The sequence below is a fragment of the Bactrocera oleae genome, chromosome 2 (genome assembly GCF_042242935.1).
Source record: "Bactrocera oleae isolate idBacOlea1 chromosome 2, idBacOlea1, whole genome shotgun sequence".
Taxonomy (NCBI): Eukaryota; Metazoa; Arthropoda; class Insecta; order Diptera; family Tephritidae; genus Bactrocera; species Bactrocera oleae.
In genome coordinates, this window is record NC_091536.1 from 24521888 (window position 1) to 24542862 (window position 20975).

General features: G+C 37.1%; 3 protein-coding genes across 7 annotated transcripts in view; 1 reads left to right on the forward strand and 2 right to left on the reverse strand.

Annotated features, from left to right (window-relative positions):
* Window positions 1–812, forward strand: part of cic (Putative transcription factor capicua) — a 57543-nt gene extending 56731 nt beyond the window's left edge. Inside the window, exon 22 of the mRNA XM_070112479.1 lies at window positions 586–812. Within this exon, the coding sequence (XP_069968580.1) occupies window positions 586–642 (57 nt within the window). The 3' untranslated portion in view covers window positions 643–812. The remainder of the gene's footprint in view (window positions 1–585) is intronic.
* A 333-nt stretch (window positions 813–1145) lies between these two features.
* On the reverse strand, window positions 1146–4084 carry LOC106616528 (uncharacterized). Its single transcript, XM_014233213.3, has 3 exons — window positions 3347–4084; window positions 2289–2664; window positions 1146–2221 (listed from the first exon to the last, which is right to left on the reverse strand). Exons 1-3 carry the CDS (start codon window positions 3530–3532, stop codon window positions 2001–2003), a joined length of 783 nt encoding a protein of 260 aa, XP_014088688.2. The 5' UTR covers window positions 3533–4084; the 3' UTR covers window positions 1146–2000.
* Window positions 4085–4867: 783 nt separating this feature from the next.
* On the reverse strand, window positions 4868–20791 carry Hel89B (histone acetyltransferase 1). 5 transcript variants are annotated; one of them, XM_014233241.3, is made up of 15 exons: window positions 20483–20791; window positions 20186–20319; window positions 12973–13355; window positions 11940–12636; window positions 11235–11532; window positions 10416–11154; window positions 9482–10347; window positions 8969–9098; window positions 8417–8906; window positions 8128–8358; window positions 7717–8064; window positions 7439–7652; window positions 6119–7373; window positions 5807–6047; window positions 4868–5745 (listed from the first exon to the last, which is right to left on the reverse strand). In XM_014233241.3, the coding sequence occupies exons 3-15, from the start codon at window positions 12981–12983 to the stop codon at window positions 5293–5295; spliced, it is 5973 nt and encodes a 1990-aa protein (XP_014088716.2). In that variant the 5' UTR covers window positions 12984–13355; window positions 20186–20319; window positions 20483–20791; the 3' UTR covers window positions 4868–5292. The 5 variants fall into 5 exon arrangements, with proteins under 5 accessions (XP_014088716.2, XP_069968605.1, XP_069968606.1 ...); XM_070112504.1 differs by having other exon boundaries at window positions 20186–20307; window positions 20369–20791; XM_070112505.1 differs by lacking the exon at window positions 20186–20319.
* Between the last annotated feature and the right edge of the window lie 184 nt (window positions 20792–20975).

Consider the following 20975-nt stretch of genomic DNA (forward strand, 5'->3'; position numbering starts at 1 on the left):
ATATTATCTACAACTTTAAATGAACACATAAACAAGAAGTCATATTAATTTATTTAATAATTCTAATTTACTTGGCGAAAGCTTTGATTTCTAAAAGAAATTAAAGAAACCAATTACAGAGCATATTACGTTAATAAACGAATCGAAAAATCTAATGTGTTTGTCCCCAATTGCACCAAAATGTGTCTAAATTTGCAAGCATCTTTCTTTAGATTTACAATAAAATTCATACATAACATACATATACTATATAATAGTATTTCTAAATTCAATATGTGTAAGACTACCGTCAAAGCAGAATTATTGCTATGAATGTAAATTGTGAAAAAACAGCAACAGTTATGCATAATTACAAATATTGCATAGCATTATATAATACAATACATACATACGTATATATGAAATAACTAATAAAAATAAATAAAAGTAAAAAAATAAATAGTAATGGAAAAGTTTATATATATTATTACAAATACGAGATACTTAAATATAAAATTTATTCTAAAAAAAAAACGATTTTCTTTTTTATTAAAATTATCTGCAAACAAAACTTGCCCTGACCCTTTCAAGATTTTTTTCTTACAGTATCATAACTTGTGGGTCCATATTGAAACGCTTCTGGCCAAAAGATGTATTCAATAGCATAAATCACAGACGTAATAGATCACCGCAGACTTCAGCTCTGCTTAAAAGCAAAAGTTCCCTAATGCATTATGGGGACAAACATTTGAAAGTAGATAATTTACCACAAGTAACGGCTGCATAACTATTAATAATATCTATATAATAAATAATAATAATCTTGGCATAAATTCTGTTACAAAGTTTGTAATACGAGGAAATATGAAAAAAAAGCAACATGTTGCTACAGAGAAAGGTAGTTTTGTACACCTAACGTTTGTTTGATCACCTAAAAATGATCATGATGAGGAGACGAGTTGAATTCCGAGTGGCTGTCCGTTCGTGCAAGCGATAACTTTAGTAAAAATTGGGATATCTTCATGAAATTTGATACATCTGTTCCTTGACACCCAGGAGATGCAAGACTGATATTTAGTACTACGGATCGCAGTAGAGAGGCACGTTTGTGGTTAAAAAAATTTTGAAAAAATGGACTTGGCGTGGTTTTGGGTGCCACAGAAACTATTTTTTCGGTTTTGTTATCAGAAACGTAGCAAGAAGGTAGTCAATCAAGAAGGTACAAATCAAGCACCAATGAATGTAGCGGGATAAAACTACTACTACTTGTACGAAAGCCGAAAATTGTGAAAATCTGTCTACAACTGTCCGAGCCCCCAGATACCGAATATGTGAACCCGTTTCTATTGCGTACTTTTGATTAAAAATATCGATCAATATATGCTATTATCGAAGTTCGAAAAATCCTTTCGCGATAATAGTACGTGAAAATATGTTTAACTCGTCTACGAATTACCCCAACTCCCATTTACTACATATAATGATTTTCGTTATTCTAACAAACCTTATACCGAATATGTTGGTCATTGTGGGAGTTAAATATGTATTTATAAAATTGCTTGAAATTATGTTATAGTATAGCTGATCAATGTCAAAAATTATGGCAAACAACCCAGACCTTTCTCTGCTCAAAATTATCTTACGGTCAACAGCTATTAAAGTACCCTATTTACAGATGAAAAAAAATTCACTGCTGAAGAAATTTTTAATAAGCAAAACGACTAATTCTACGAAAAAAATTCCATAGGGGGCAGATGAGAGCACGTTTGGAAGTCTAGATTGGAATTTATTGGACTAAAAGTGCAAAAGGTGAATGTTTCGAATATAATTAAGTAAATTGCTAATTTAATACATGCAATTTTATATAAAATCAAATTTATAAAATAATTTTTATTATTATAATAACGACAAATTAATTGTTGTAACAGAACTTTTGGCAGGACTAAACATATCTAAATATCGTTTTATAAAGCTATAATCGTCTATAGAATTCTGATAATGCAACAGAACTTATGGCAGAACTAAGTATATCTAAATTTCAATTTATATTGCCATATTCGTCTGTAGAATTCTGGTACTTCATCATTGAAATCGCCTTCCAATGAATGCACATTCGAGCGGTAGATATTTTGAGGATCACTAGATGGAAAAGCAACACTGATATCAGCACAATTAACAAAAGTTTCCTGCGGTCCACATCCCAAAGCGCTTGTACCATTTCCGCACGGTCCCCAGTTATTGCCTGAAATAGTGAAATAACAGATATTCAATTAGGTTTTGTAACTGACTATCCTCGCTTTTGAGCCTACCACCAGTATAAGTCCAACGCAGCACACAATGCTTGCAATTCAATTGTTCGGGCCAAACAAGGTCTGCAACAATCCAACCCGCTGCACTACCAATATAGAGACGATTGGAACCATCTACAAAACGTAGTAAATACTTTGCGAAGCAGTTTTCGGACTCGGCGCCAAATTCAACCAGATTGCAAAGATCAAAATGGAAGTAACCCAAGTGATTGGTGGTGATGCGTACACCTACCCTAGCTGTATAGGAATTATGAAATTCTTTTGTTATCACACCCGAGCCACCGTAATAACCGCCGATTTCGTTTGCTCGTGGCATGGGCATTGCATAATTATCACCGCACAGTCCACATTTACCATTGTTTTTTTGCCATTGGACCTAGAAAGATCGATCCGAGTAGAAATATGAAATTCCAGTAGCAAAATCAAAATTTAATACAACATATACAAATATTCTGCTTGTTATTCATGAAAGTGTGGAGCAGTAGAACTCAAAGCTTTAGTACAGCAGTTTTTATACTTCCATTTAGGATAACTATTGCTCCACTTCTTTCAAATTCGACTGTATTCATGCCCATTCACATAGGGCGTAGTGCTACCAGTTATTGTTTTAGTGGCCGAAAACATCCCCGGAACAATTAATAGGAATGCTGCCGAGTTGATAGTGCTTGGCCAGTCAGTTCAGGTTACTTAACCCGACTGTTACCTGTCGTGGTCACTGGTCGCAGCTATGGAATCAAAGGCAAAATGATTTTTAGTACATGCCGAATATACACGCGAGCTTCTCCACTTATTTTTGATAGGCGAATTGGAATTATTCGACAAAAGAATGGTCTTCAAATATCTTCTGAAAATTTATAAGGAAATTATGGGTGTCGGAAATACACTGAGTGTGTTGCCATTGCTTGCCGAGGCCACTGTTGTTAATATAAAGTTTTTTATGTACAATACATTTTCATAAACCACCATAAAAGATCGTCTGCTAAACGAAATAAGAGTTACACAAATTGCTTACTTATACCTTATAAATCCTTTAGCTTACAGTAAAATATTTTCCTTACCGTCATACCACCACAATTCAATCCATTATCATCATAGTTAATGGGCGCTGTAGAATTGTAGCGCCAACGAGAAGAGCGACCCGGCGGATCCAGCATCATGCCGTGTCCAGACACCAAACCGCTATAAATACATGCAAAGTTGACAAGCGCGAAGCTAAATAGAAACCTCTGTTTGTAGGAAGACATCCAAGTGAAATTCACACAAACTGTTGAAGAAACAAAAGCACAATCCTTCAACGCATATACTTGTAATTGGCAAAAGCAACTCGGTTGTATGGAAAACACACACTGAATGTTTTCGCTTTGAAGACACTACTTGTAGGAGAGCATTTTTCAGACATATTTATAGATGACAATACTTTTTATGAGGCCAATCACATTATCAGCGGTCGCTTGACTGTTAATGCTGATAAAAAAGCAAAAAGTCCCTTATCAAAGACATTGTGCTGCAATCCACGCTCTAGCTGGTAAGCATTGTGATGGCATATAAGTCTATATGTATGTAGATTGGTATGTTTGCGCTTTAAACAACATTTATGTCAATGTGTGTTTTGTTACACATCTACCAGATTTGATGCGTCCTACGAGTACACGATATAACAATGTCTGCATACCTCATGGGAAATATTGAGCAGCACGCTTATCTAAGAAGTCTGATACCTCAAAAAAAAAGTACGCTTAGAATAACGAAAGTCATTCGCGAAGTTTGTAACACTTAAAAAGAAACACCGGAAACGCAATAAAGAATATATATGAATGATCAGTGTGATGAGCTGAATCGATTTAGCCATACTTACCGTTAAAAAAAAAATTTTTTAAGTGTTACGCAGATTTGATAATATTTTATATTTTTACTATCAAACTGTTTTATTTAGAAATAAGTGACATATTATTTATCAAAAATATTAAAAATTAAAAACAAAACACATTCAATTGTAGACTAAATCATTTTAAAGTTAGTGAGGCTTACAAAATGAGCTCGAAATTAAGAGACTGACACGCGATGAAAAAGTTTTAATGTTTTATTTTAATTTAATTTAACTTATACTTTAATTACAATTAAAATTTGCTTTTATTTTTTAAATTGAAATAGAAAGGTCGTGTTATTAATTTAAAATCAAACAAATCGAACGCTTTTGTATAAGCAAAATAAGGGCTATTTTGTGTTTTATGTTGGAATATACTAAATTTTTATTTTTAATGCCGATGTTGGGAATAAAAATTAAATTTTACTTTTAAGTTTGGGATTAAAAATTGTAAATTAAATTTTTCAATTTGGATGAAGTGCGCAAAGGCGAAAAAATTTTAATTCTAAACCAATTTCTTTTTATTTTAATTCTTAACTATATGCTTGGGATTAAAATTTTTCATTTTAATTTTTCAATCCGGTAAAATAAATCATTAATCCGCCATACAAAAAGATCGATAAAAATCCAGTATTTGTGAAGGGTATTATAGGGTACACTGTGGTGCAATCGAAGTTAACGTTTTTCTTGCTTTGCAATTAATTTTGAAACGCTATTTAAAGTATATTTTGTTTTTATTGTTTAATTCCGCTTTTTAAAATACAAACGAAGCGTGCACTAATTAAATACAGATTATAAAAAGGAAACACAACGAAAATTGCTTAAATTGATATTAAAAAAAAACATTAAAAATTAAGGAATACAAATTTTTCATAATTTGTTTAGGTAAATAAAAAGGAGCACATTAAAAGGTTATGTTAAAACTCTTAGCTAGATTTTTCGAAATTTAGATATGGTAATAGTAAACAAGCGGAAGAAATCTTAGAAACTAATCTATGTTCAAAATTCAGTGATTTCTATAAAAGTTGCTGCTGCATTACGTCAATTTCTGTCCAGAAGCATTAAATTTGGAATCAATGCATGTACATTTTTAGCACTTATAAATCTATCCATTTCATTTTTCAGTTTTCTTTCTGTCACTCATTTTTTCAAACCCAGCACGAAATTGGTCACATCATACTCTTCATCATACTGCTGTTCTGACCATAGCTCTGGTAATGATTCAATGATAGCATTCATAGACATTTGCCCAACACTACCACCGCTCGTATTCGAAGCTGGCGCACCACTTGATCCAGTTTTATCATTCATATTTGCGTTGAACAAGTCAAATAACTGACCCGTGCCCATCGTCTCCAACGAGGCATTCTCTGAACTAACCACTGTATTCGCGGTGAGTATTTTGAACTTCTGCAGACCCATTATTTTTTCTTCGAGCGTTTTTCGAGTTATCAAACGGTACACATTCACTACTTTTTTCTGGCCGATGCGATGAGCACGGTCCATGGCTTGTAGGTCCTTCATTGGATTCCAATCGTGCTCAACAAATATTACTGTATCTGCGCCAGTCAAATTTAAGCCGAGACCACCAACCTTGTGTTAAATACACATATGAATATATTTAGGGTAAAACGTGATTGGATCATATGCTTACCTGAGTGGTTAGTAGTAGCACATCAATACTCGGATCGGTGTTGAAGTTATTTACAATTTGTTGTCTTAAGGACGCTGGCACACTGCCATCCAGGCGCAAGTACGTAACGGACGGCAAGTGCTTACGCAGCAAGTCATTCTCGACAATATTTAACATAGCTTTCAATTGACAGAAAATTAGCGCGCGATGCTGACTGACAGATTCCGTCTGAACACCAATACCGCAATCGAGCAATAGTTGTCTAATTGATATAAGAAATGGAAAATATTTTAGAACATAAACAACATTAGGTAATAATTATTAAATACCCACTTCAGTGCCGGTAATTTCGCCGAGTGTTCGATGTCATCCAGTGAGCTTTGCTGTTTCTGCAACTCTACTGTTATCTTCCCGTACTCCGAATGCTTTGCCGTCAGCACCAGTTTCGGATGATTGCATACGTTTTGTAGATAACGCAAATCATGGAAAATATGCGCCTTTTTACTAATGCTGTCACTATCGCCCAAACTCTGCAAGCAATCCTTCCAATGAGAATTCAAATGTGTACGACTGAAGTCCTCGTACAAACGTTCTTGCAATGGACTCAATTCGCACAATAAGTCTTGAGTTATTTTCGGTGGTAAATCAGTCAAGACATCCTCCTTAACGCGTCGTAATAGGAATGGCAACACCTGCCGATGTAATGCCTCCATAGCAAGAACGCCGGCTTCCTGCTCCTTTGAGGAGCTCTTGGAATCGCGAGAAGCAAGTATTGGCCGGCTGTAGCGTGCAATAAACTGCTTCTCAGTGCCAAGAAAACCGGGCATGAGAAAGTCAAATAGAGACCACAGCTCCAGTACATTGTTTTGTATGGGAGTACCTGAAAGTATCAAACGATGCTTAGCTTTGAGCATCTTAATAGCCTTCGAGCTTTTGGTTTTGCCATTCTTTATGATGTGGCCTTCATCCAAAACACAATAGTTCCAGTGTATGGTACTAAAGAAATCTATATCCTTACGTATTGTATCATATGAAGCCACAATTAAGTTACATGCGCCAATTTGGCAACGCAGTTTTTCACGACCAATGGGCAATCCGACGTAATGTAGTGGACGCAAAACGTTCGACTTATGTATAAATTTTTCCACTTCGTATACCCAATGGCCAGTGAGAGTGGGTGGACAAATCACCAAGCTTGGCAGTGGTAAGGCTTTGTCTACTTGACGTTGATAGTGATCGCCCGCGAGTATGCAAATCGTTTGCAGTGTCTTTCCAAGGCCCATGTCATCGCATAGTATACCATGCAAATTGTATTTATTAAGAAACCATAACCAATTCACGCCCGCTTGTTGGTATGAACGAAGCTCCACCGAAAGTGTTACCGGTACTTTGTAGTCGGGTATACTTTTTGGCGTAAAAAGATAATCGAGAAATTCACGATCGCGTATCTTACGCTGTTGCAACTCTGCAGAAGGAATCTCGTTTTTAATGCATTTGCTGCGCGAATCTAATGGCATCAGCTGTATGAGTGCAGCGAAACAATGGGTGGAAAGCAGGCGCACAGATTCATCTGGGTCACTCATGCAACCTGGAAGGTAGTGTAATTAACAAAACACATTATAAAACAAAAGATAAAAAGAAAGAGACACTTACCCAACAAAGGGACGACTAGAAGCACAGTATAAGGCACAATACACAGTTGCAGCTTGTCTACCACACGTTCAACTGCTTCAATCGCACCCTGCCGCTGGATTACATTCTCAATGTTAACCAGCATACCAAGCAGTACATCCAGCACAAAGTGCATAGTGCGTACTATATCAGCAGCTGCGAGGGCTGCAATACAGCGTGCGACCATGTGGCGTACCTAATTACCAATTAATAGATCGTACCAGTCAATAAATCGAGTGTAAGTTTCAAACCTAACTTACCGCCTTTAATGGATGTGTGATGAGAACACTGAAATGTGGAAGCAACGCGAACAGTCGCTTCAGTACTTCGTCTTTTGCTGAAGTATCGCTCGCAAAGTGCAAAAAGTGTGGCGCTGCAATTTCGATCAACTGCAGGGATGTAATTATATCATTTGTTTGGGCTAAATCTAAGGGTACATCCGATAAAAGTTCCATATTTGGATAATTGTTTATGAACTGTTCAATTTTAGTAAAAAGAATATGTTGAAAAACTGGTATCTTTGAGAAGATATCCATCTTAAAGCCTAGACAAATCTTCGATATGGCACAAGATGCACCCATGCGCTGAATGCGATGCTGCTTCAATTCCTAGAAGTTTAAAAATTGGGAAAATACAAGTAAAACTACAAATTTATTTTAAAAACAAATTACCATCGCATTTACAGCATTGGGGCCATTTTCCGCTGTGGCAGGCATTTCATTTAGTGGCGGCCTGCCAGGTCCACGAGGAGCACTCGCAGCAACGCCACGGTTAACAGTACCACCAATTTGTATATTATTTTGTTGAAGACTTAAAGTTAAAATGCCATAATATACACAATTGTTTGTGACTGCTGCCGACTCAGGCAAGGGAGTCTGTTTCAATGTCAATGGGCTTAAAATCTAAAAATCAATATCTATATATAACTCGAATTTTCATAAATCAGTTGGCGTTACTCACAATTTTCGGTGTAAACTGAGGATCGCTCCTCAGTAGCGTACATAGGTTAGTAAGTATTTTACTATTGGGACTAGGATTTCTATCACACACTTGATGCATTAGCTGTACTAGGAACTCCGCCGAAAGATGTTGTAACAACTCGCACTCTTCTCGTTTTATTGATTCCATGAGCGGTTTAACTATCGGATTAAGTTTCTCCGGCAGACATTGCATACCTACAACGGCAGCAGCTAATGCCGCTTGTGCGCTTATGTTGTACGCGCACTGCTCCGCTGAGGTCTGTGCAAAAGAGTTTTGTAAACCGCGCCTGCGCTCTTCAAGTGTTTCCAACAATTTCGGTTTTAGCGCATATTGATGTAAACCCTCTGTGAGAGTGGTGGCAATGGCTTCAATTTGATCCAATGTGAGAACGCGCGCATTGTTAAAATCGTTTATGACAATTTTATATTGTTTTAGTGTGGCAATGAGATCATGAGCCTCTTGATGAAGTCTAGGCGAACACAAATTTTAGCTACAATACATAAACACTTCGATTTACATCAATTTAAATACCTCGTAAATGAAATGGCTACTTCGTCATAATATACATACTCCATGACACATGTGAGTAGTTTCTCCGCCAATTTGGGTGCAGCAATGCGCATAGATGGGTCCATTTCCGCCCAGAAAGCAATGATTAGACCTTCAAACACAGTTTATGTAAGAAGTTTATATAAAACATGAAAAACCGTTAACTTCGGCTGCACCGAAGCTATAATAGCCTTCACAAGTACATTTCTTATAGCACAGAAGGGTATAAAAAGAGCTTATCTTGATTTTAATCGGTCAGTTTGTATGACAGCTATTCGGGCAGATATCTCGTCAAATAAAAAGTTTTCCATACAAGTGCATAATTTTGATCGTTCAGTTTGTTTGGCAGCTATATGCTATAATGGTCCGATATCGGCGGTTTCGACAAATTAGCAAAAACGGAGAAATATATACAGACATACGTACATGACCAAATCGGCTGAGTTTGTCATGCTGATCGTGGTAAACTTAATATAATCCCCAAATAAAACTTACCACACACAATGCGTTGCACCGCTGAACGTGAATTTAAATGACCTAACAGTACTTTAGTATAACAGTCCATCGGTGATTCCATATTAGGTATGTAAGCCACACCGGGTGCAGGCTGCACTAGATATTTGGAAAGTGCGCCCAGTACTCTAGCTGCTAGTATACGAGCGCGGATCACATTCCGTTCACGCACTTCCAGAGGTGTTCCTTCACTGCCGCCAAGGAAGTACCTTTGCGTTATCGGTGTGGAGTTAGCACCTAAGTCGTCGGTAACGCGTTGTGTACGTCGACGGTGTGTTGTAGGCGAGTTTCCGTCAGCTGGCATAGCCGCAAGACTTTGTGGTGCAGCAGATGTATGTATTAATATAGAGGAATCGAAGGCTAGCCGCGCTGGCTGCATGGCTAAGCAAATCCACGACGACACGATAGGACAGGCTGCATGAAGCAGTGCTCCCAAATCAGCGTTACACAAGAGATTATTCCATACCTTACACGACATCTCTTGTATATCGGACTGAGGTTCGACTAGAATACGTTCATAGATGTAACGTAAGGCATCCTGCAAAAGCTTCCACTGCCAATCGACGACACCCAAATTTAAATTCAATTTTTTCGAGTCAAAATTAATGGCAATTGTAGCGGTGTCATCACCTGAAGACCCCTTATTCGACGTAATTCCACCATGGCCATTGTTAATGGAAGCTGAGCTTGTGGTGGGCACAATGATGGTCGTTGCTTCAAGCTTCTCTTTACTTAGATTGCTGGCAGTGAGTGTTTGAAGTGTAAGCAAAGTAGACTTGCGCACCGAACTGGTGCTGTGCGAAAGAAAGGGCCAGAGTCGTGGTATCAGAGTAGACATTGCTTCCATTCTTTTGAAAATAAAGACAATAGAAAACATATAATGAAATCATAAATTAAGTCCTTGATAAACACTCACTGTATCCAAGAGCCGGCATTTGGCAAGCATAGAATCGCAGCTAGCAATCCCATGAAACTGTTGCACGCACTTGTCAACTCATCCTGATCTAATAGCAGGTCCCACAACATCTTCACAATCGACGACACCTGAACAGGATTCAGCAATTTCGGTAGCCACGTGGCGATCGGTATCAAAGTCGACGCAGCAACAGCGCCCACATCGTCGACGACATCGAATAGCGCCAACAATATATTACTTATTGTTTTTCGCACATAAATCGGCAATAGGTCTTCACGTACTACAAAAACATATTTCAAGCCTAGCAGCCCACCGTGACGCACCTCCCATTCCTTCTGTTTCAGCAATTTCATCAAGAGTTGTACGATTTGATGCACTTGCTCAGCATGCATGTCTTTGACGATGGTACCCAAAACTTGTGCACATGTTTCACGTACTGGTGCCACCACCTGGTCGGATACGAAATCGCCGAAGCGATCTAGGCAAAGTACGCAGAGCAGGCGCAAGGCTGCATCCTCCATCCAGAGATTATGATATTGCTGTATTTCCTCGAGTGACATGCCGATTGCCTTACCAGCACCGTTGGAGTGATTGTTAATTAGCTCACGCAGCGCAGTCGCAGCACCATGCCGTACCTCCCATCGTGGATTAAAGAGATCAACGTATAAGCGTGCACAAAAGTTTTCCAGGGGCCAACTGACGGCGTCCACCCACATGCCAGTCACATCAGGAACGGGATCTAATAACGCATAGAAAAAAATCGTTGATATTAATATGGATTACATTAATATTTGTTCTATTTTGGTTAGCAACACCAACCATTCAGTGTGTAGAAAACCTCTTGTCGTTGCAGCGAATCTGATTTCATTTTCTTGTGCTCCGGTTCATCGCTCGCACTAGAACCATTCTTGCAGGGGCCCAAACCGCTACTTGTACTACTATTGCTGCGACTCGGATTATTTACGGATGCGCTGGCACAACCGCCACTTGTTGTGTTACTGTTATTTTGTCGCGCTTTTCGTTTAGCTCGATTCATTTCGCGACAACTCAGTTGTTGCCCATTGGAAGGAATTAGATGTAAATTTGGCTTTATGTTCAGTATGTCTTCAACGGGCACCTACAGAAAACAGGAAAATTAATGATGTGACAGTGGATTATTAAAAAAGGTATACTTTAAAATTGTATGTATTTATTTTTCGGATTCAACTAAATAAAAACCAAGAAAAAAATGTTATCTTCGGTTGCATCGAAGCTAGAATACCCTTTACAAATAAAAAATTTTCCATACAAGAACTTGATATTGACCATCAGTTTGTATGACAGCTATATGCTATAAGGGTTCGACAAATGAGCAAATTAACTCAGCTTAGCATATTTTATAGGGTCTCCGATATTTGCTTCTGGCTGTTACAAACTTCACTTACTTATTACACCCTGTTGAGGGTATAAAAATATGCCCTGTATCGATGTATACACACAGTATATTAGATTTTTAGAAAATTATACTCCTCATCCCATACATACCTTCTCATCATTGGCATTGTAAGAGCTACCATTATTAGAAACCATGACATCCTCATCAGTAATCATGTCCATTAAATTGACGCCTAACTTAGACGCCTGTGTCAGACCTAATTTCTCATTCAGCAGTGCACGTTGACGACTCAACCTCTCCGAAGCTGTGGCATTAGCGTTTGCCGTGCCTTCATTTGTCGACGCCGTCACATCACTTTCATTAAAATCGAACTCAATGCCCTCGGAGCCGATAAGGCGTGCGCCTTTATGTAATATTTGCTCCAAATCGAATTCCGCAAATGATAACAGGCGTTCACGTTGCTGCGTATCACGACTGCTGCTTTGTTCACTGGATGTTGTGGCGGTCGTGGCCACCGACTGGCAGCTGTCTTCCTCACCGCCGCCCGTGGTGGAGGCTATAGCTGATTCATCGTCTATGTCCTTATCTTTCTTAATAACCTCACGCTTTATGGCCGCATATAACTCCGGCTTCCAAGCGGGCACATTTTGCAAAATCGCTTCGACTGCTTGTGAGGCAGCTATACGCGTATCCCACGAAGTGCTGTGCAAATACCCAATCAAACGGTTCAGCAACGCATGCAGCTCGTGCGGGTATAACTTCTGCACTTCTCCGATTTGTTTCGCTGCCGCTCGACGCGTCACCGCCGATGAGCCAGACTCCAGCAATATAAAGAGGCGATCCAACCTGCATTTGTTTATAAATGGACGATTTCAATATTAAAGTCAAGGAATGTTGTAGTATTGAAAGCATTAAAGACTACAGAAAAATATTATTAAATTAGGGATTTTATAGGTTTGCTCCATTTTCGTATTTTATATAATGTGAATGCATAATTTCATATAAGTACTTGTGTGAAAAACGTACAGGTCTGAGCACAGTGTTAATATATGTACTCGAAGCAACACACTTTGGAAATATTCATATTCAAGTTTGCACAATTGCTTGCTGTGTACATACGCAATTCTACATTTTCTATTTACTGTATACAGTGTGCTTTAAAAGCTACTCAGAAGTACTTACCGAGATGTCATTGTTCGCTCTTTTTCTTTGCTTCTTGTGAGGATTGCGCGGAGCTAGCTTATTTCTGTATTTCTGTGTCACAACAAAATCGACTCAGTTTTATCGCTCTATACTTCGGCAAATAGCTTGTGTTGGTTCGTTATCGCTATAATTTTCAATTTCCCCAAGACCGTCTTTGGTTTTTGGCCAGCCTTTATATTATTTATTTTGTATTTGTTTATGTGCATGTGCATATGTTTGTATATATATGCAGAGCAATGTATATATACATGTTTATACAGCTGTGAGTAAATTTATTTTCATACAATTTATTTATGCCAATCCGATTCGGCGGCGTTGATTGCAGATGACTTATTTCCACTTCCTCGTTTTTATGCTCTAGTCTGAAATATAAAAAAAAATGTTGCTAAATCCTGAGTACAGTCAATGTGAACAAAAAAACATAGATATATTGGGTCTATAACTACATATATTCGAGCGGTTTGGCAAAAGATGGAGTAATTTAATTATAATTTCTTTCTTCCAATTTTCCGAACATGCTTTGGAAAGCTATTGTCCTTGTACGGCTTTTTGAGTATAAGTCATTAATTGTGTGGTGATTTTTGGCTTGGAAGACGAAAAACGTCTTGGACGTCCAAAAAAAGTTTAAAGGTAAGAAACTGAAAGCATTACTTCATGAAGATTATTGCCAAACAAAAGAATAGTTCACAGAATCTTTGGGAGTCACTCAAGCAGCCATTCACATCAAAGCGTTTAAAAGCAGACGGACACATTCAAAAGCAAGGGAATTGATTGTCATATGAATTGAAGCCAAGATGCCTTGAAAGGCGATTTTATATGTCTGAAATGCTAATGGATCCATTACGATAGCCCTAAACTCAAAAAATCATATGTAAAATCTAACTAATCAGCCAAATCAACGGCAAAGCAGAATATCCATGACGCCAAGGTAATGGCTCTCTGCATTTGGTGGGATCAGAAAGACATGATGTATTATGACGCGTTAAAAAATATTTGGAAAACAGTGGCTGGAAAGTTTTGTCTCACCACCTTATAGCACAGACCTTGCCCCTTCTGACTACCATTTGTTCCATTCGATGCAGTAGGCCCTCACTGGAATATGAATATGATTCACATAGTGTTGAAAATTTCCTATAGGTCAATTTATTTATTTATTTAAAAGCCAATCGGCAATATACATAGATATAATAAAGAATTCAAGTATTATACAAAAGTAGCTAGGGTATATTAGTGTAATATCTGGAATATATTCAAATAATTGTAAGTTAATATGTAATTCAGACTTGATTTAGATGTAATTCAGACGAGCAGGTGTCTCTTGGTGTTTTCGGTAAAAGCAGCGTATGTTCCTCCATAGAAATCAATTTCACCTTGAAGTGAATTTACTAATTTAGCCAGTCTATTCTGAGAACCATGGATAACATAATTTTTCTTGGATTTCGATGTTTTTAGTAATCTATTTCGCCTCAGGGTAAGACCAGCAGGGGCGAGTTCAAAACTGTTTAGGATCTCATGAGCATCAGTGATGTTATTGATTAATTTGTAGAAAAAGCAGAGGTCAGCGACAAAATTTACGCTGCACCTTTTCAACTTTATCGATTGTGGTGTTAGTGTAGGGAGTGAAGCCAGGATTCCGAAATACATACAACGTCGTACTGGTTAGCCGCTTGCTGTTTGAAATGTTGAGAGTTTTGTACGCAGACCTCTGACGTTCTGGTAGCACAGGTGGACGTAAGATACTTTCTTCTTGCTCGTTGAGCGAACGAAAATTTCTTTTAACGATTCTTGGGACACCATGGATATATTTAATTGTGTTACTGTCATCACCACTCTTCACTCTCTTGAATCAAGCTCTTGACGCAAATTTTTCAGATGAAGTTGTTGAGAAGGAGTTAGATCAGTCTTGAAAATAAAACCTGAGTTTTCGTCTGTTGGTCTGTATTTGATAATGGAAAGTGCATCGGCTGCTGAGCGGGTGGTAATGTGAAGAGGACGTGTACGTCCAGGTGTAGGACGACCCAGTCTACGTAACTTGAGTTCAGTGGCCTCATCCTTGAAACTGGGAGGCAAAGCTGTGACTAACTTTGTTCTGTCATTCTCTAAACGGTCCTTTCCAACAGCTTTATCAGACTCAGGAATATTTAGGACAATCACTTTGGTTTCACGGCGTTTTCGTTCCGACAGTTCAGTGAAAAACTCTTCCTGGCTGGTAGGCAACCTCATATCTACGTTTAGCTTGTCTTCAACTGATGTTAGTTTGTCATCCAGGGCAGAACATTGATTTTATAGCGAGACGTTTTGTTCTGACAGTTTGCTTACCTCTTTTCTTAAGTCCTTGATTTCACTTAGAACTGAAGTTTTTAGGTCCCTGAACTCACGTTCATAATTTGTTGTAAAACGTTCAAAGTGTCTCTTGAGTAAGGTTTCAATATCCTTTGACGGTGGCGGATCATCTGATGCATCGGAATCCAATACATCACATGTCTTAACACTAATGTCACTTGCACATGAGTCACAGTTCCAAACTGTTTCTTTTTTCTTAATGCTGTTGGCGATGGATTTAAACTCATCGGATGAAAGGTTGGTGCACTTTGAGTGAAACCAACGTCGACAAGCCGCACATTGAATACTTGGCTGCGTTTTATCCCGGATTATGTCTGAGCAATAACCACAAATCTGTTGTGTTGTATTTACTTTTTTGGGTGGCATTTTGTAAGTACACGATACAGGAAAAAAAGATATAATGTTTGTTAGACTTTTTATTATTACACCTCACAATATTACGTCGCACACACGTTTCTTTGTTGTACGAAATTCAATTATGGTTCAATATCAAAATTTAATCGAACTTTTCTTTGTACATCCTTTATATTTTCTTATAAGAATTATTATTTCCTTTTAAGGAAACTTATATGAGGCATTTATTTAATATTCTTTCACTTTTATACATACGATTGATGTAATATTTTCAGATATTACGGAGCACGTTTCACTATGCACACTGCACATGTTACCATTACTTTAGCAATATTAAATTTTTATTATGAAACAACAATGTATAAAAAAACAAAATTTTGTTTTATACGCAATGCAACATAAGATCATATTGTTTAAAATAAAAATTACATAAAGGTTTTTGAAATTTGTAATTAATCTATGAATGAAGCACAAAATTGTGTGGTACATAAGCGGGTGGTACTTAAAAGAATAAATTATATGTATTTAAAAAAACCGTGAGATGCAGTAAGACACAGGCAAATAACAGGGATTGGCACTTAAGCGAGGTGGTTCTTAACCGGGATTGACTGTAGTAATGTAAAGTGAAAGAAACATATGGGATTCAAAATGATTTCGCCCATTCTCCCAATGCAAGATAACATTATTAGAATAATTTAATGCACCAAATTTGGTTTAAAAATGTAACTGTTTGGGCGCGGCAACAAATTATAGTTTTGTATATTAATTTGTGACGTAATAGTTGCCCTTTATAGTTTTTCGTTTAAGAGCAGTTTGTGGTCATGGCAATGGTCCAATACCAGTCTTCCAACCAAGCAGTACCAATTTACTCAGCGTACCAAAAAACCAGTGTACCATAAATACTCAATAACTTGAGCTTGCACAACAGACGGGCGAATCGACTGTCACGAGGAAGTCAACGTCCACCGTTCCCACGACAGTCAGGTCTACGTAACCGGAACGGACACGAATTTGTATCCGGCCAAGGACTATTAACTTGGCAGAATTTTGACGCGACAACAAAAACAGGAATTCAACACAAATAATGTGTCCCAGCGCCAAAAATTTATAACTTTTGGTCATTATATATATAATGCCTAATATAAGGACTTATTATATCGCTGAATATGTATTATATCTTAAGAAACTTAAGTGTACGTTATACGACCATTCTTTATACGGCATTTCGCAATAACGGCCCTCTTCAATAAAGGCACGTTTTCTATTTCAGCTTTGGCGATTTGAACGAACGTGATGAGCTTGATCTATTTGAAGCTGATAAGGAACCCCTCTTATATGAACCGGCATTTGATGAAGAGATAGATATATCAAAAAAGCTAACATCAAATTTGTCGAAAGCCTTTTCCGGTTTGGAACAAGAAATAAACCTCCTCCTTGAATACGATCCTTACATAAAACGTAGCTCTAAAGTTTTTCGAGAATTTAATTCAGCCATTAGCTGTTTGTTATAAATCATTGAAGAATGATATAGACAGGAAAGTAAGACAAACGACGTTGGGTAATTTTTTTTAAGCCAGTCCCATTCTTACCAGTGAAAAATGATGATCTGCAGGTTACCATTTTTTCAATGCACTTTGAATGATAAACCATGTTACATGTTTAACTAACTGAATTTGTATTGATAATGGATTCCTTATACGGCTTTTCGCTTTACGTCCAAGTTGCATGTAACGTATCTAGGCCGTAAAGCGAGGTGGGCCCAAATAGTTTTAGCAGCTTTCGACCAGATATAAATAAATCTGAAAACTCCCCCGTGTGTGAAGATATTCATAATATTATATAATACATATGTATGGTATATTCAAATGTACATGGCAACATAAAAGAGGAATGAAAAACTTAGATTATTTCCGAATAATTTGTTTATTTAAAGCCAAACCGATAAACCAACCGCTGACATATATGCATTCATACATACAAATGTAAATATAGCTAAATAACTACAGAGCACAAAGCAAAAACTAAAATCAATTACCCAATATACAAGGTGCGTTCCAAAGTAAACAGTAAAAAAGTAACAGTAAACTCTAGTGGCGCCATCTATATTTCGACTAGTGCGTTAGAATCTGCTATCCTTTATCGACTTCCAGTAAAAATTTCATGACATTTTATCTATTGGAAGTGAAGTTATTGCGTTTTAAGTGTCAGTATGTTTTCGTCATCGGTGCGAAAATGAGCTTCGAACAAAAAACCAACATTAAATTTTGTTTTAAAATTGGTAAAACTTTTACCGAAACGTTTCAATTGATGAAACAAGTTTATGGCGATGATTGCCCATGCCGTAGTAGAGTGCACGAGTGGTTTCAACGTTTTCAAAGTGGTCGTGAGGACATAAATGAGAAATTAGCCGAAACCCAAAAAATCGCGCCTGGAGAAGTCAAAAGGGAAGACAATGCTGATTTGTTTTTATGATTCCAAGGGTATTGTCCACAAAGAATTTGTTCCACCCGGCCAAAACGTTAATGCGGTATTCTACTTTGGAGTTTTGAATCGTTTGGTGGCCCGAATATCGCGAAGATGGAAGTTGGCGTTTGTTGCACGATAATGCGCCGTCTCATCTATCGACGCTTGTGGCCGATTATTTAACCAAAAATCACATTTTAACAATCAACCACTCCCCGTATTCACCTATTATGGCACCGTGCCACTTCTGCCTTTTCGGAAAAATGCATTTGCCGATGAAAGGAAGGACCGGCATACTGGCGGCTATACCGGGCAACGAGCTAAAACACTCGTTCGACATGCTTTTGGACCGTGCAAAAAGCTGTATTAAAGCAGAAGGAGACTGTTTTGAATAAAATTAAGTGATTTTGCCGATAAAACCATTTGTTCTGTATTTTTTCTAAAAGTTCTGTTTACTTTGGAACGCACCTTGTATATTACTGATACAGTGAAGTAGTAATCTTCTCCATTGCGTTATCAGCCGTAAATGCATGGTCTTGGAGTCGAATTTATTTTTATTTACTTGAGTAGGCAGATAAAAAGAAAATACAAAGTATATTTGAAAATCGATTCAAAATATGAATGTAAAAACAAGATAAAACGTTGACTTCGGTAAAACGTTGACTTCGGAAGCTATAATACCCTTCACATATACAAAAGGGTTTCTTACAAGAACTTGTTTCCGATTGTTCAGTTTGAATGGTAGCTATTTATTTATTTATTATACATAAAAAATCAGTACAAAATATAGATACTTAGTTGAGGGTACTGGAAAAAAATACAAAAAAAAATTTATATATACCTATATGGTGCTGTGGTAGCAGTTACTGGTGGGGGAATCGCATAGAGTAAAATCTTAGATTATAAGAGTAAATGTTTCTTGGTATTATCGCTGAAAGCCGTGTATGGTTGTGAATGTCAAAACACCAGTGTTGCCAAACTATTATATTTTGTAAACGAAGAAAAATAAAATAAACAGAGAGATTGTACCCTAGATACAGGAAACAACGCAAAAACAATTTCTGCGCAAAAAAACATTGATACACCCCGGTGTTGGATCGACCAGGGTTATTTTTTTGAGGCGCAGCCGGAGGCCGCCAACGCAAAAAGAAGTTCTACAAGAAAAAGTAATATTGTCATGGAGGGTATAACATAAAACTTAACATCAATGCTTTGTAATAGTTTATTTCTTTAGGTTTTGGATTCCTGTATTTGGGGTTTTATCAGTTTTAATTTCTTTCAGTTCAATTACAAAAGATGTCGATAGGTTATTTTCTTGTAGAACTTCTTTTTGCGTTGGCGGCCTTCGGCCACGCTTCAAAAAAAATAACCCTGGTCGATCCAACACCGGGGTGTACCAAAGTTTTTACGCGCAGAAATTCTTTTTGCGTTGTTTCCTGTATCTAGGGTACAATCTCTCTGTTTATTTTATTTTTCTTCGTTTACAAAATATATTAGTATGGCAACACTGATGTTTTGACATTCACAACCATTTTGTTATTGTCAAAATTAATAAAATTGAAGAATGATTTAAATATTGAAATAAAGCTATTTTTGCAGCATCTTATATAAAAAAAATTTCTAAAAACGAATTAGTCAAATGATAAATATAAGTGTATAATTCATTTTAAATCGCAAAAATACGTACATTAAATAGTTGAAATTTTCAACTTTAAACGTAAATATCTCGAAAACTATAAGTTTCCCGCGGCATTATCTATATAAATTCTTGAACTGGAGGATCTCCTCTATCCGCCCATACCCATTTTATCCCCGAAAGCCTGGGACGTTATTCTAAGGCCGACCCAAAAAAAACTATATATTTCAGCATTTTAAAGATTCTCTAAAGTATTTGAGAATTTATTTTTAATTTATATAGGGTATATTATATTTAGGAAATTTTGTAACACTTATTTGGCCGGTATTGTCCATTACGTAGTCGTATTTCTCACTATTGGTGCATTTGACTGCCACTGTGACGTCAGCGACTTACCTTGGCGATGCTCTCTTTCTCTCTTTTTTGCTGTTGGCAGAGCGCGCTGCTTCCTTTAACGTTCTAATTTCTTCACCTCGTTTTCACACAGCTCCTACTGTATTTTCCTTTGTTTTTTCGTTCTTATTTAAATCCTTTAAATGTTAATGAAAACCGAAATTCATTATTCCTTCAAGTACTTACGGGGAGAGCTTTTATTGCTTCGATTTTTATCGCTCTTTTAGATGAAATTGGCACATTCACTACTACTATTTCATTCTGCACTATTCTCCAAATTGAAAATACAGTTCTGCCTACCTCTCTGCCTCAGTTCGCTTCATTCGATTTTTCATTTATTCGTGGCTTCTCCAAATCAACTGCTCACATTTATTTGCACTTTAAGATATCAATAAATCACCTCGGACGAATATATATTCCCCCTATAACTTCACATTATTATTTATAAATGCACATGATTATTAGCAATTACAATTTCTCAGCGCTTTAATTTAACATTAGGCTTTTCACTATACACTTCCACTTTTTCATTCTTTTTTTCCGATTTTTTTATTTTTCCTGGGAAAGCCATCTCGTTGAACGCTCAAATTTATACTGTCAGCGTTTCTTGATTGGATGGGCGATTTATTGCACCGCAACGTCGTTGACGCGGTCGTGTTGCTTTGCGCTGACTACAAATCGTTGTCTGTCACACAACAGGGTTGATAAAATACCTATAACTATTTAAATCTCATCTTATCTAATTAAAAACACAACTTATACAAATAAAAATCAACCTCGGTTTTATCAACAA